This window comes from Talpa europaea (assembly GCF_964194135.1).
Source record: "Talpa europaea genome assembly, chromosome: 11".
In the NCBI taxonomy this organism is placed as follows: Eukaryota; Metazoa; Chordata; class Mammalia; order Eulipotyphla; family Talpidae; genus Talpa; species Talpa europaea.
The window spans coordinates 47,375,697-47,391,475 of record NC_140078.1 but is presented as its reverse complement, the minus strand read 5'-3'; the positions used below and the strand labels follow the sequence as shown (position 1 = coordinate 47,391,475).

The 15,779-nt window shown below is 36.1% G+C and overlaps 1 protein-coding gene across 1 annotated transcript in view; it reads left to right on the top strand.

Annotated features, from left to right (window-relative positions):
• Positions 1-15,779, top strand: part of ABCA13 (ATP binding cassette subfamily A member 13) — a gene marked incomplete at its 5' end in the record, with an annotated part of 529,302 nt that overhangs the window by 178,241 nt on the left and 335,282 nt on the right. The window contains 2 exons of the mRNA XM_084247732.1: positions 1,744-1,857; positions 9,295-9,385. Of these exons, the coding sequence (XP_084103858.1) occupies positions 1,744-1,857; positions 9,295-9,385 (205 nt within the window). The remainder of the gene's footprint in view (positions 1-1,743; positions 1,858-9,294; positions 9,386-15,779) is intronic.

The following is a 15,779-nucleotide window of genomic DNA, read 5'->3' as shown; positions in this document are numbered from 1 at the left end:
TTTGAGTTTTTATTTTTATCTCAACAATTTTAGCCATGTCAGGGCTGGAAATTTGGGCTGGATTTTGGAATGGTCTCATAATTGGGAGCCGATGCCTTTGCAAAGAGGTCACTATTGGCTCTAGAATCAACTTTTAGCTTTTGAAAAACAATTTCACTATTCCAAGAATCCTGATCACTTTCTCTAATACTGTTTTGTTAATACGGGGCTGTCAGTTGAGTCCTCTTTGATGTCCTTTAGGCATGCAGACAGCCGTGATTCTCTTCTGTCTTTTGGAAACCAAGAACAACACATCTCAACAAAATTTAGGAAACTAGCCAATTGCGCATGAGAGGCCTTAAGGCCTCTCTTAACAAGTATACTTATATCAATAAAGAGTCCTCTTTCCTTAGACTCAATATGGCCCAATGCTTCTCAACGATAAGACACTCACTCGCCTTATCACGTAATAAGACACTCACTGGCCTTATTACGGTTCTGACTTACTGCTCCCCTCAAACCTGCTTTCTCTACAGGCGGGTATGCGCCCTACCCTATGGAGCAGATCCTAGCCGTCCCCGCACGGGAAAGAAATCTTACCTTTCAAGTCCCTGCTCCGGGCGCCACTTGCCGGGGACCAGCCTCCGGCAAAACGTCTTGTCAGGGGTTCCTGAAAGGATGAGACGGCCTAGGCGAAAACGAAAGAACTGAAAACTTAAGGGCTGAGGGGAAGGGGAATGAGGTAGAATGAGGAGACACTGACACTTGGTGAGGTGCTAGTATCTTCTGCTGAGAGACTCAGCAGGTCTTTTTTTATTTATTATTAGTAATAATAATAAGGAAATACATTATCATGTGTAAAGCAAAAACAATTAGTATATTATGTTTCCCATAGACTACTGGCCCCTACAGGTCTCAGCTAGACGGCAGCTTTCAAGGTTAATAGATAATAAACCAGACCTAACATTAAAGCTACTTATTTTTTCATTTAGACAATTATTTAAAACAGTGAATAACCACCAGTGCATCCCTATCAGCTAAAGCCTAAGCATCAAAGGACTCTTCTATTCACATGACCTTCAGCTGGAGACCAGCTGTTGCTTAGTTATCAGAACTTTTTCTACCTAGAAATTCTTTAACTCAAATAGCTTCATATTAAAAACTTTCCCAAGAAACTTTAAGAGAAAACAAAATAGAAGGACCTACTATGACTATTGTATTGTAATGCTTGTCAGGCATGTTCAATAACTTGTCTCCCATTGTCAAGTGAGCCAAACAGCCCAACAACTAATTTCTAAACAAACAATTTTTCGTGCTATTTACTTACAGTATGCTGATACATATAATTTATTGTCTAATATACTTTCTGATAAATTTTTCTCTATGTCCATGAACAAAAAGCAAAGGGATGTCAGATCTTCAGCCCCACGGTGTGAGGCCCTTTCTCTTAGCTGCTTGTCAGTATCCTATCTGGCTGGGGCAACAAGACCTCCTGCAGCAACTAGTGATCTTTAAGTTTTCAGGCTCAGGGATGTTTGTCAGCAGTGAGTAATTTTCTTCCTTCTCTGATTACTGACTCCTTATATTGCCGTTCTGTTGTCTAGGATATGAATCTTCCTGGGGTTAGAGCTCTTGCATCTATCCTAGAATTTTTCTTTTTTTCCCCTTGACATTATGGTCCCCCTCAGTATGCTGAGAGGTCAGTGGTACTGAAGAGTTATGTCTCATAACTAGAGACATATTCAAGTATGCTTTACTTTGCAGGCTAATTATACCTTTCATTTCGTGGATAAACTGAAGAGTTTATCAGAAATACTGCTGAAAATGTCCAGTATTTTTCAAAACAGTGGAAATGGCCAGATGATCAACCAGCTACAGGTGAGTGGGGGTTCCCTTTCCACCAAAGGCTGTAGGATCCACTCCTTGGGTGAGTTAGAAATCCCCTTTATAAGAATCTACATAGTCTCTGGGGATGGTCTTCCCAGCTGACTAGTAACATTGATGTAAAATTGGGTATGTGTGAAAACATTTTGTAAATTATTAAATGTTTTATCCATGCAAGATATGACTGCTGGAAGGATGATTAGCAATTTATTAACTTTTAACTATGCTTTAAATCCTATATTTTATATATATATGTATATATAGGTTTGAGATCCTTTATTATACTGTATGTATTTATATAATTTATAATATAATTCTATATAATGCTTCTTTATGTGACTTGCCTGCTTTTAAACTGTGGGTCTCCTACATCATCAATTAATGTATTTCAAAAGATGTGGGCTATGGTTTAAAATGGCCCAACTCACATATTAAAAAAACTAGCTACAAAAATGTTGGCAAGGATGCGGAGAAAATGGAACTCTCCTGCACTACTGGTGGGAGTGCAAACTGGCCCAACCACATGGAAAGCTGTGTGGAGATTCCTCAACCTGCTAAAGATGGAGCTTCCATATGATCTAGCAATTCCACTCCCAGTATTTACCCAAAGGACACAGAAACATTAATTCAAAAGTGTACTACACCCCTATGTTTATAGCAGCACTCTTTACAGTAGCTAAGCTATGGAATCAACCCAAATGCCCAAAAATAGATGACTGGATCAAGAAGATGTGGTACATATGCACAATGGAATATTACGCAGCAATCAAAAAAGATAAACACATGCAATTTGCAGTAACATGGATGGAGCTGGAAGGGATCATGCTCAGCGAAATAAGCCAGAAAGAAAAAGAAAAATGCCGGATGGTTTCATTCATAGCAGGAATTTTGAAGTCTTAAATAAGGGACCAGGAAAAAGACTAATTATAATAAAGTGAAAATCAAAATCAACAAGCAACTACAAACCAGGGACACACTACAGGGGGTAGGGAAGGGAAGAGGGATTAGAGTCAAAATAAGGGGGATGGGGAGAATAGTATGGGGACTAAAACCAAGATAAAAATGCATACATTGTGAAAAAATGAAAAATGATGTAAAAATATATTTAAAACATCCTGAAATAAATAAATAAAAATAAAATGGCCCAAGTATATCAGAATGTGAAAATTTATTTACTACAAAACTTTAATCAAGATAGGTCACATAAGGGGCCTCCCTGGTGGTGCAGGGGTTAAGACGCAACCCATGAAGCTATCCACAGCCACTGCAGCATGAATTCAATCCCTGGCCAGGGAGCTGTCCACATGGCACAGCAGACCTCTCCTGGCTCGCCCACTGCCCACTGCCCACTGCCCACTGCTCCCCTCAGCAGTGTATTTCGGTTGGTCTGCCTGTTCTGTTCCCCACTCTGTCTTTGGTGAATCCTCTCACCCCCCCCCCCCCATTCCTCTGGCCTGTATGCTGGTTCTTGTATGCATAAATAAGTAGATCTTTAAAAAAAAGTTAGGTCACATAATAACTGGGGGAATTTGTATAACTCTCTTATCTAAAATCTGATGGCATGAGAAAATTTGCCTGCACTTTTACTCTTTTTGGCTTATTTATTATTCACTATAAGAGCAGGCCAAGGTGTTTCATAGCAGAAACTCATTGAGGTTTGATTCCCAGCCCTGACCTTCACTTTAGGGTGATTTTGGACTGGTCACTGAACTTCTCTATGAAGTGAGGATATAATAGTAGTCTGTTCCTTGTTTTGGACAGATCTGAAATGCTCATTCTCATGACCACAGCTTTGTAAGTGCTAGCTATTATACTGATAATCTTTCATTTGTTTGCTTATGGATTGAGTTTAACTTCTTGGTTTTAATTTTTTATTAATACTGCTATTAAGGTAACACTGGTTAAAAATATCGTATATGATTTTGGGGTACAGATTTATACCTCTTCAGATATATGTTACAACCTCTTCAGACGTATGTTACACCAAGAAACAAGACTTCAGTTTTCTTTCTTTTTTTTTTAAAGATTTATTTATTATGTTATTTATTATGTTATTTTTCTGTAAAATGATCACTCCTCCAATTTCGTTTCAGCCTAGCTCAGTGTGAATTTCTTGGTGTGAGGAATTTATTCATTTATTTATTTATTTATTTATTTATTTACGTATTTATTTATTTATTTATTTTTAAAGAATTATTTTATTTATGCCAGAGATGGGGGGAGATGAGAGGATTTACCAGAAGGAGTGGGGAACAGAACAGGCAGACTAATTGAAACACACTGCTGAGGGGAGCAGCAGGCGAGACAGGAGAGATCTTCTTTGGCATGTGGGTTTCGCTCTGGCCAGCCTGGCATGGAACTCATGTTGCAGAGGCTGCGGATTGCTTCATAGTGCGGTGCTTAACCCCTTGCACCACCAGGGAGGCCCTATTTATTTTTTTAATTTGTATATATTTTCCATCATTGTTCATTTTTTGTGTGAGGCCATTTTTTACGCAGAGTTTTGAATATATAATGTCACACCCTCTGACCTGCTGAGAAATCTGCTTATAATCTTATGGGATTCCCCTTATATGTGGTCTTTTGATTTTCTTTATCTCGAATTTTTGGATTATTTCTTTATCTTGAATTTTTGCCATTTTAATTATGCTTTGTCTTGTATATATCTGTTTGGGTTTATTTTGTATGGAACTCTTTGAGCTTCATATATCTATATGTATTTCCTTCCCCAGTTTGATGAAATTGTCTATTATTATGTTCTCAAATAGAATTTCTGCCTCTTTCTCCTTTCCTTTTGGAATCCTTATGATAAAAATGTTGTTCCTCTTGATACTGTATCATAAGTCTCTTAGATGGACTTCAGTTTTCTTTCTTTTTTTTTTTTTTGAAAGATTTATTTATTTATTTATACAAGCACTGGGTACAGTCAGAAGTGTGGGAGGGTGAGAGAATTCACCAGAGCCAGAGAGGGGAGACTGACAAAGTACACTGCTGAGGGGAGCAGCGGGCATGGCAGGAGAGGTCTGCGTGCCATGTGGGACTCTCGCTGGTGGCCGGGGATCAAAATGGTGCTGCAGAGGCTGCGGGCAGCTTTGCAGCCCAGCGCTCAACCACTGCACCACCAGGGAGGCCCATGGACTTCAGTTTTCTTAATGCGTTTTTCTTTCTGCTGGTATTTGAGGATGATTTCCACTACCTTATCTTCTATCTCACTTACTTATTTTTCAGCCTCAATGAGTCTACTGGTAAGCCCTGCTATTGTATTTTTTTATTTCAGTTATTTCATTCTTAATCTCTTTGGTTTCTCTTTGGAACTTTTTCATATTTCATCTGTTCTTGTTATATTGTTTTCTTTTTTTCATTCATCATTTTCTTAATTTCAGTAGATTCCCAAGCTGCGAGCCAGCCTAGAGTTCACTCAAGGGGCGTCTTGGACAATTTATTTTATTTTTTTGAACAAGTCCTTCCAAGCTCTGTATTTGTATCAAAAATATTATTTATAGTGTAAATGGAATATTTCTTTATTTGTTTATTTTCTTATAGTTCTTTTATTTTCTGCCTACAGATTATATATAAATATACATATAAGCATACATTCATACACACATACATAAATACACACATACACAGATAAGAAGAATGAAAAATGCTAAGGAAAATATTACCACTCAAACAATATTATATTTATCTTTTCATGTCTTTTTCCTGTCTCTGTGCCTTTAAGCTTTCTTGTTAGGCAATCCACCACTAAGCTAAAGTGTTAAGTTCTCTATAAGCTTCTTGTTGGGTATGACAAAAATGCTTGAGTACTCTATTTTTTTCCCTACTCCGTATCTTATATCACCTTGGCCCTCTCTCTTACTCACATCCCTCAAGATGCTTGTTGATATCCACTGATTTTTTGGAAATATTTATGTCATTGAATTGTTCTGCTATGTAAATGTTCAGTTGTTTTTTTATTATTCTGACTTAACCTTGCTATGTATTATACTCTCAAACTCCTCCCATTTTGCTGAAAATGATTGAATTTCATCTTCTCTTATGTAGTAAAGCAGGCTAGATATTCTGTGGTGTGGCTGTACTGTATCTTCTTGATCCATTTATCTTTTGAGGGGCATTTAGACTGCTTCCATGTTTCTGTCTGATAGGCCTGACCAAAGCCTCTAAGTTAAACAGAAGTGGTGACAATAAGCATCCTTGACTTATTCCCCCCTTAAGGGAGCACTTTCAGCATTAATTATTATTTTGACGGTTGATTTATGATATATTGAGGTAAGTTTCTTCTATTCCCAACTTGTTTAGAATTTTTAAATGGTTGCTGAATCTCATAAAAACCAACTCAAAATGGATTAAAGAACTAGACATAAAACCTGAAACCATAAAATACATAGAAGGAAATATAGGCGAAACACTATGTGATTTGCACATCAAAGACATCTTTACAGACACATCACCCAAAGCAGTGTTAGTGAAGGCAAAGATAAACAGCTGGGACTACATCAAATTAAAGAGCTTCTGCACAGCAAAAGAGACGATAACCAAAACAAAGAGAAACCCCACCAACTGGGAGAACATTTTTGCACCCAACACTAATGATAAAGGATTGATCACAAAAATCTGCAAAGAGCTGATGAAAAAGGTAGGAAAATGTTGATGTGAACTATGTTTATAAGTGATAACAAGGTAGTATAACACAGAAAGAAACTGGGGGTGGGGGGTGACTGTGTAGATCTTGCTATGGCTGGATTGATTTTTAAATATAAGAATCAAGACTTTTCCTGCAGCGGGACAGATATAGTTTATACTTTGATAAGAACCCCATCACAATCACAATTACATGTTATATATTACATGTGCCAAATTGAGATTCTACAAAGTACATGGGAAGGGAATGGAGAATGCCTAGTTTGGCCTCAAGAATCAGGGATTTTCTTGGTAAGAAACTGTTACCTAAGTACTGTTTACAAAGCAGTCATGTCAGAAATTTAAGTCACATATTAAATCACTTGAACTTTTAATCTTGGAGGATAAAATGTGGTGAATTGTGTCCATTTTGTAGCACTCACATGAAGTTCAGGGAGAGTTTGTGGTGTACTGAGGTTGGCAGAAGGTGACACCTAGATCTTCTAGAGGAAGTTGGTAGTGCTTTTCTGATAATGGCCTCTGACTTCCTTTTGCCAGTTAAAAGTAACATCTTCTGGAGACATTGTTGAGATCAAATCACTAATATATATGAAACATCCAATATAATGTTTCACAAAAATCCAATGTCCAATAAAAGAAGATAAATCATATTTTTATAATAGTGAATACCATGGTTTTATAATGAAGTCCTAGTATCCTCATGTAAGAACTGATAATGTCATCACATATAAATAAATTAATATAAGAAATGAAATAATAAAAGCACAAGGAACACGTTATTTGTGAATTGCTTACCAGAAGTTCTCAAGGTATAATGTTGTGTGTTAGAATAAAATATAAATACTTAAATAAAATTTGGTGAATTGACAAACCCTAAGTTTGCCCCCACATAGTTACCCTGTCTGCATAATTGTGGTGTTGACCCTACAACATCAGTTTCCGTATCTTGTGGAAAGTAGGATGTTATTAGTGTGTGGCAGTACAGTGCAAGTAAATGCAGACCAGCTACAAAATACCAGCTACATGACATTTCATTAATTTGATGAAAATAATCTTGACAAACTTTCCAAAGTAAAACAATTGACAAATAAGGCAGAGTTAGAACATCAGTAATGAAAGAAGAATAATACAGATATTGATGTGAAAGGTCTTTCCAAAGAGAAGGGTTTGAATAATGAAGGATTAAAGAGAGGGTTTGAGAAAACACTGAAAGCATTCTTCACTTCTTTGTAGCAGTGATCCACTTTATAGAACTGTACTGTGAAATAGGCAATATAAAGAGTCACTATACTCACTGGTGTAAGATGGTATCTCATTGTAGTTTTGATTTGCATTTCCCTGATTACAAGTGATGTTGAACATTTTTTTCATATGCCTGTTGGCCATTTGCATTTCCTCTTTGGAGAAGTTTCGTTGTAGTTCTTCTGCCCATTTTTTGACTGGGATGTTTAGTTTGTTTTTGTTGAGTCTCATCAGCACTTTGTAGATTTTTATGATCAGTCCTTTATCATTAGTGTTGGGTGCAAACATTTTCTCCCAGTCGCTGGGGTTTCTCTTTGTTTTTGTTATTGTCTCTTTTGCTGTGCAGAAGCTCTTTAATTTGATGTAGTCCCAGCTGTATATCTTTGCCTTCACTATCACTGCTTTGGGTAATGTGTCTGTAAAGATGTCTTTGAGGTTCATGTCATGTAGTGTTTCACCTATATTTCCTTTTATGTATTTTATGTTTTCAGGTATTATGTGTAGTTCTTTAATCCATTTTGAGTTGGTTTTTGTGCAATAAGAGTGGCACATATTAAAAAAAAAAACTAGCAACAGCAAATGTTGGCGAGGTTGTGGAGAAAAAGAACTCTCCTGCACCGTTGGTGGAAGTGCAAACTGGTCCAACCACTATGGAGAGCTGTGTGGAGATTTCTGGACCTACTAAACATAGAGCTTCCATATGATCCAGCAATTCCACTCCTAGGTATTTACCCAAATGACACAGAAACATTCATTCTAAAGGGCACCTGCATCCCTGTGTTTATAGAAGCATTATTTACAATAGCTAAGCTATGGAAACAATCCAAATCCCCAAAATTAGATGACTGGATGAAGAAGATGTGGTATATATACACCATGGAATATTACTCAGCAATCAAAAAAGATAAATACATGCAGTTTGCAGCAACATGGATGGAGCTGGAAGGGATCATGCTCGGTGAAATAAGTCAGAAAGAAAAAGAAAAATATTGGATGGTCTCACTCATAGCAGGAATTTAGAAAACCTAAATAGGGGAACAGGAAAAAGACTAATTAATACAAAGTAAAAATCAAAATCAACAAGCAACTATAAACCAGAGATACACTACGGGGAAGGGGGACGGGAGAGGAAGGATTAGGGTCAAAAGAAGGGGTGGTGCAATTGTATGGGGAATATAACCAAAATGAAAACACATACATTGTGCAAAAATGAAAAATGATGTAAGAATTATATAAAAGAAAATATTAAAAAAAGAGTCATGATATAGTTTTGTTAGAAAAATTTGTCCAAAAGTCTGTATTTTTTTCATTCTGTTTTCGATGCTAATGCATGATTATAACGACAATCCAAATTGTCATCACTATTGTTTTTCACAATAAAATCATAAACAATTATTTCCCATTATTTATTGTGAAGTTTTCAGAACTTCTTTAATTGAATTCACTTTTTGTGCATTTTTCCTATATAATGAAATAGAATATAGCTAAAAAAAGTTTGATAAGTAACAGTGATATATTTTGTTAAACTATTTTATTTTGCTTTAGGAAACACTGAAAACCAAATTTATCAGAAACTTTATAGAAAGCAAGTTACACATTGATGTAGACAAGCTGATTGAAAAGCTCCAGATGTATGGTAAGTGTGGGGTCACAGGGCCCACCTTCTCAGTATTTCACATTGGGTCCCTCACCCCTTGGTCATACAGTTTCTGGGTGATGTTAACAAGTCACTGTTTTCTGGTTTCTGATTTCTCATCTAGAAAATGAAGGACTTGCACAAAAAATTCTCCAAAATTTGTTCATTTCTGAAGTTTTCTGATTTCCTCACTCAAGAGTTGAATAGTAAAGAACAATATAAGAATTGTGGGCCTTCCCGGTGGTGCAGTGAGTTGAGCGCAGCGCTGTGAAGCTATCCGTAGTCTCTGCAGTGCGGATTCAATTGCGGGCTAGGGAGTTACCCACATGCTGCTGCGGCAGACCTTTCCTGTGCCCACTGCTCCCCTCAGCAGTGTTTTCAGTCTGTCTGCATGTTCTGCTCTCCGCTCTGTCTCTGTTGAATTCTCTCACCCTCTCGCACCTCTGACCTGTACCACAGTTCTTGTATAAATAAATAAATCTTGTAAAAATATAAAATAATTGTGAATTATAAAGTACTTTTATAAAAGAAAATCTATTATTGAGTTAATGGTCAATTGAAAGCAATTACATTGATTTGGAAATGTGGAGCTTAGATAAAAGAATATATCCATTCACAAACATTTATTGTATGTCCATAATTTATTACTTCATAAATTCATTTAGGTATTCAACAACTGTGTTCTGAACACACAGAATCATAAAAATTGCATCATAAAACATTATGACTAGATAAATATTGTTCAATATCGAGCTGGTTTATATATTATAATGAAATTTCCTTTTTTTCTTACACTATTTCCTATTTCATATGGTTTGATACCTCTTACTTTTACTTGTGACATTTGCTCCCTGTTCCTCCTGCCCCAACTATGCTAACATTGACTTTATCTGGGGTGAAATTGCTAGTGGACACCAAGGAGAACCTCTCCCTCTTGCTCCAGTCTGGTCAGGTAGAGCCCTATGTCCATCACCCATGTTTGCCTAGGAATTCTCTTCTCTACTTTCCTGTGTTGGAAATCATGTGTCCTTGGTTCTGCAATCTCCCATTCTTGTTTTATTACCATTTCACTGAAAAAGACTGCATGAGAGAAACATTTCCTGAATATTTTTACTCAGTAATTCACTTTTGTATCTGAAGGATATGTAGAAATACTCTCTATTTTATTCTTATTTTATTTATTTTTTGTAAAGATTTATTTATTTATGCATGCAGGAACTGGGGTATACAGACCAGTGGTGTAGGGGGTGAGAGGATTCACCAGAGACAGAATGGGGAACAGGCAGACTGACTGAAATACACTGCTGAGGGGAGCAGTGGGAAAGTCAGGAGAGGTCTACTGTGCCATGTGAGTAGCTCCCTGGCTGGCCGCTGGGGATTGAACTCGAGACTGTGTATAGCTTCACAGTGCTGTGCTTAACCTTTTGTGCCACCAAGAAGGCCCTATTCATAATAATTTTAATAGTGTTTGGTCTTCTTCATTTTATGTTTGTTTTCTATTTTATTTATTTCTACTCTTTGTGGTTTTACAATTTTACTTTTTTTGGTTGGTCACCTTTTTGTTTGCATAAATTCTTCTTAAGTACTTATGTCTGATTTCTATCCCTTCTTTTCTAATATATAATTATGGCAAGCCATTTCCCTCTGAGCATTGTCTTAGCTTTATGTCACTAGAGTTGATTTGTTCTATTTTTATTATGATTTAAATAAAAGTATATCCTTTTTCTTCTCCTTGGATTATTTGATAGTTTATATCTTTATTTCTAATTAGTATTCCTATTTATTTTGTGCACTCATTATAGTTTTATGTCATAGTGGTCAAAGACTGTATTCTTGTCAATATGATTTCATTTGTCTGAAATTTGTTGAGACTTGCTTAATGCTTTCACCACCCCCTGCTGGTCAATTTGCTTGTTATGACTGCTCGCTGAATCTGTGTATTCTTAGATTTTCTGTTTGCTTGTTTTATCAGTTATGAAGAGGTTTATGTTTAAATGTCCCATTTTGATTATGGATTTCTCTATTTCTCCCTAAGTTAGGTCAATTTAGGCTTCATAGATTTGAAGGCTTTATTTTAAATATGTTAGATATTTAAATTTTCCTCTTACTTTTTTCCTTTCCAACAGTTTTATTTTGACTTGCTTAAGTACGGTTTCAATCCTGCATCATTTTGTAGCTCTTCTTGTGTCAGTGGCTTTATATCTTATATTTAGGGAGGCTTTGGCCATTGTTTCTTGAAGTATTATTTCTGATGAATTCTCTCTGCTCTCCTCTAAAATTCCAAGTAAGAATGATTCAAAATATCTGTGCCCATCTGCTCATTGTATCTTTGCCTCTGTTTTAAAATCATTAATTTTCTCTCTTTGCCTCATTTGGGATTATTTTTTTTTACTGGTTTTCTAATTCACTAATTTTCTCTTCAGCAGGGAAGTCTTCATTTTAGCTATTGTGTTTTTAATATTAAAATTTTATTTTTATATTTTTAAAAAAGATTTATTTATTTATACAATAACTGGGGTACAGGCCAAATGTGCAGGAGGGTGAGAGAATTCACCAGAGACAGAGCGGGGAGCAGAACAGTCAAACAGACTGAAGACACTGCTGAGGGGAGCAGTGGATGAGGCAGGAGAGGTCTGCTTTGGGTGATGTGTCTGTAAGATGCCTTTGATGTGCATATTAAGTAGTGTTTCGCCTACATTTCCTTCTATGTATTTTATGGTTTCATGTCTTATGTCTAGCTCTTTAATCCATTTTGAGTTGATTTTTGTGTATGGTGTGAGGTAGTGGTCAAGCTTCATTCTTTTGCATGTAGCAACCCAGTTTTACCAGCACCATTTATTGAACAAACTTTCTTTGCTCCAATGCAGATTCTTTGCTCCTTTGTCAAAGATCAGTTGACCATAAATCTGTGGGTTTATTTCTGGATTTTCTATTCGATTCCATTGGTCTGTGTGTCTATTCTGGTTCCAATACCATGCAGTTTTGATGATTATGGCTTTGTAGTAGAGTTTGAAGTCTGGGCGTGTGATGCCTCCATTCCCTTCTTTTTTTTTTTCAGGAGAGCTTTGGCTATTCGGGGTTTTTTGTGGTTCCATATGAATTTCATCAATAATTGTTCTATTTCTTTGAAGAATGACATTGAAATTTTTATTGGAATAGCATTGAATCTATATATAGCTTTTGGTAGGATGGCCATTTTTATAATGTTTATTCTTCCAATCCATGAGCAGGGGATGTCTTTCCATTTCTTTGTGTCTTCTTCTATTTCTTTTAACAGTGTTTTATAGTTTTCTTTGTATAGGTCCTTTACCTCTTTTGTTAGATTTATTCACAAGTATTTGATTTTTTTTTTGTTTCAATAGTAAAAGGGACTTTTTTTTTTATTTCTTCTTCTTCAGATTTATTGTTGGTGTATAGGAAGGCTACTGATTTTTGTGTGTTGATTTTGTATCCTGCCACTTTACTAAACTGATTGATTAGTTGAATTAGTTTTTCTGTGAAGTTTTTGGGGTTCTTTCTATATATTATCACATCATCTGAAAATAGTGATAGTTTGACTTCTTCTTTTCCTATTTGGATTCCTTGGATGTCTTTCTCTTGTCTTATTGCTCTGGTTAGGACTTCCAGTATTATATTGAAAAGCAGTGGTGAGAGTGGACATCCTTGTCTTGTTCCAGATCTTAATGGGAATGCTTTCAGCTTTTCACCATTGAGAATGATACTGGCTGTTGGCTTGTCATATATGGCCTTTATAATGTTGAAGTATGTTCCTTGTATCCCAAGAATTTCAAGGGCTTTTATCATGAATGGGTGTTGCACTTTGTTGAAAGCTTTCTCGGCATCTATTGATATTATCATATGGTTTTTATATTTCTTTTTGTTGATGTGTTGGATAACATTGATTGATTTTTGGATATTGAACCATCCTTGTGCCCCTGGAATGAATCCTACTTGGTCGTAGTGAATTATCTTATGGATACATTGTGAGATTCTGATAGTTAAAATTTTATTGAGGATTTTAACATCAGTGTTCATTAGGGAGATTGGCCTGTAGTTTTCTTTTTTTGTGTTGTCCTTGTTCAGTTTTGGTATAAGTGTAATGTTGGCTTCATAGAATGTGTTTGATATTATCCCTTCCTTCTCAATTTTTTGGAAGCGTTTGTGAAGTGTAGGCACTAATTCGTCTCTGAATGTTTGGTAGAATTCATTTGTAAATCCATCAGGTCCTGGGCTTTTGTTTTTGGGGAGGTTTTTGATTACCATTCAATTTCACTGCTTGTAATTGGTCTGTTTAGGTGTTCTATTTCTTCTTTATCTTGCTTTGGGTGATTGTAGAGTTTTAGGAATTTATCCATCTCCTCTAGATTGTTGAACTTGTTTCCATGTAAGTGTTCATAGTAGTTTCTGATTATTCTTTTGATTTCTGCTGTGTCCATTGTGATTTTTCCTCTTTCATTTATGATCCTGTTTATTTGTACTTTCTCCCTTTTTTCCTTTGTGAGCCTGGCTAGGAGTTTGTCTATTTTATTTATTTTTTCGAAGAACCAGCTCTTGGTTTCATTGATTTTTTGGATTGTATTTTTAGTTTCAATTTTGTTTATTTCTGCTTTGGTTTTTATTATTTTTTTTTCTCCTACTGGATTTGGGGTTTTTCTGTTGTTCTTTTTCTATATCTTTGAGCTTCGAGATTAGGCTATTTCTTTGAGGTCTTTCTTGTTTCTTGATGTGAGCCTCTATTGCTATATATTTTCCTCTTATTACTGCTTTTGCTGCATCCCATACATTTAGGAAATTGGTGTCCTCCTTGTCATTCAATTCAAAGAATTTTTTATTTTTTTTTTTTATTTATTTTTTTTTTTAGAAGTATGAGGGTTGTATGTTTATTAATTATATTTACTTTTTTTTTTTTTTAATAAATTTTATTGTTATATTCCCCATACAATTGCAGCCCCCCATTCTGACCCCAATCCCTCCCCTCCCGCCCCCGCCCCCCTAAAAGTGTCTCTGGTTCATAGTTTTTTGTTGATTTTGATTTTCACTTTCTTATAGTTATTCATTTTCCTGGTCCCTTATTTAAGTTTTCTAGATTCCTGCTATGAGTGAGACCATCCGGTATTTTTCTTTTTCTTTTTGGCTTATTTCGCTGAGCATGATCCCTTCCAGCGCCATCCATGTTGCAGCAAATTGCATGTGTTTATCTTTTTTGAATGCTGAGTAATATTCCATGGTATATATGTACCACATCTTCTTGATCCAGTCATCTATTTTTGGGCATTTGGGTTGTTTCCAAAGCTTAGCTATTGTAAACAGTGCTGCTATAAACATAGGGGTGCAGGTGTTCTTTGGAATTGATGTTTCTGTGTCCTTTGGGTAAATACCTAGGAGTGGAATTGCTGGGTCATATGGAAGCTCTATGTTTAGTAGGTCCAGAAATCTCCACACAGCTTTCCACAGTGGTTGGACCAGTTTGCACTCCCACCAACAGTGCAGAAGAGTTCCTTTTTCTCCACACCCTCGCCAACATTTGTTGTTGCTAGTTTTTTTAATATGTGCCATTCTCACTGGTGTAAGATGGTATCTCATGGTAGTTTTGATTTGCATTTCCCTGATGACAAGTGATGTTGAACATTTTTTCATATGCCTGTTGGCCATTTGCATTTCCTCTTCAGAGAAGTTTCTTTTAAGCTCTTCTGCCCATTTTTTGACTGGATTATTTTCTTTGTTGTTGTTGAGACTCATCAGCTCTTTGCAGATTTTTGTGATCAGTCCTTTATCATTAGTGTTGGGTGCAAAAATGTTCTCCCAGTTGGTGGGGTTTCTCTTTGTTTTTGTTATTGTCTCTTTTGCTGTGCAAAAGCTCTTTAATTTGATATAGTCCCAGCTGTTTATCTTTGCCTTCACTATCACTGCTTTGGGTGATGTGTCTGTAAAGATGTCTTTGATGTGCAAATCACGTAGTGTTTCGCCTATATTTCCTTCTATATATTTTATGGTTTCAGGTCTTATGTCTAGTTCTTTAATCCATTTTGAGTTGATTTTTGTGTATGGTGTGAGGTGGTGGTCAAGCTTCATTCTTTTGCATGTAGCGACCCAGTTTTCCCAGCACCATTTATTGAACAAACTTTCTTTGCTCCAATGCATAGTCTTTGCTCCTTTGTCAAAGATTAGTTGACCATAAACCTGTGGGTTTATTTCTGGATTTTCTATTCGATTCCATTGGTCTGTATGTCTGTTCTTGTTCCAATACCATGCGGTTTTGATGATTATGGCTTTGTAGTATAGTTTGAAGTCTGGGAGTCTGATGCCTCCATTCCCTTCTTTTTTTTTCAGGAGAGCTTTGGCTATTCGGGGTTTTTTGTGATTCCATATGAATTTCATCAATAATTGTTCTATT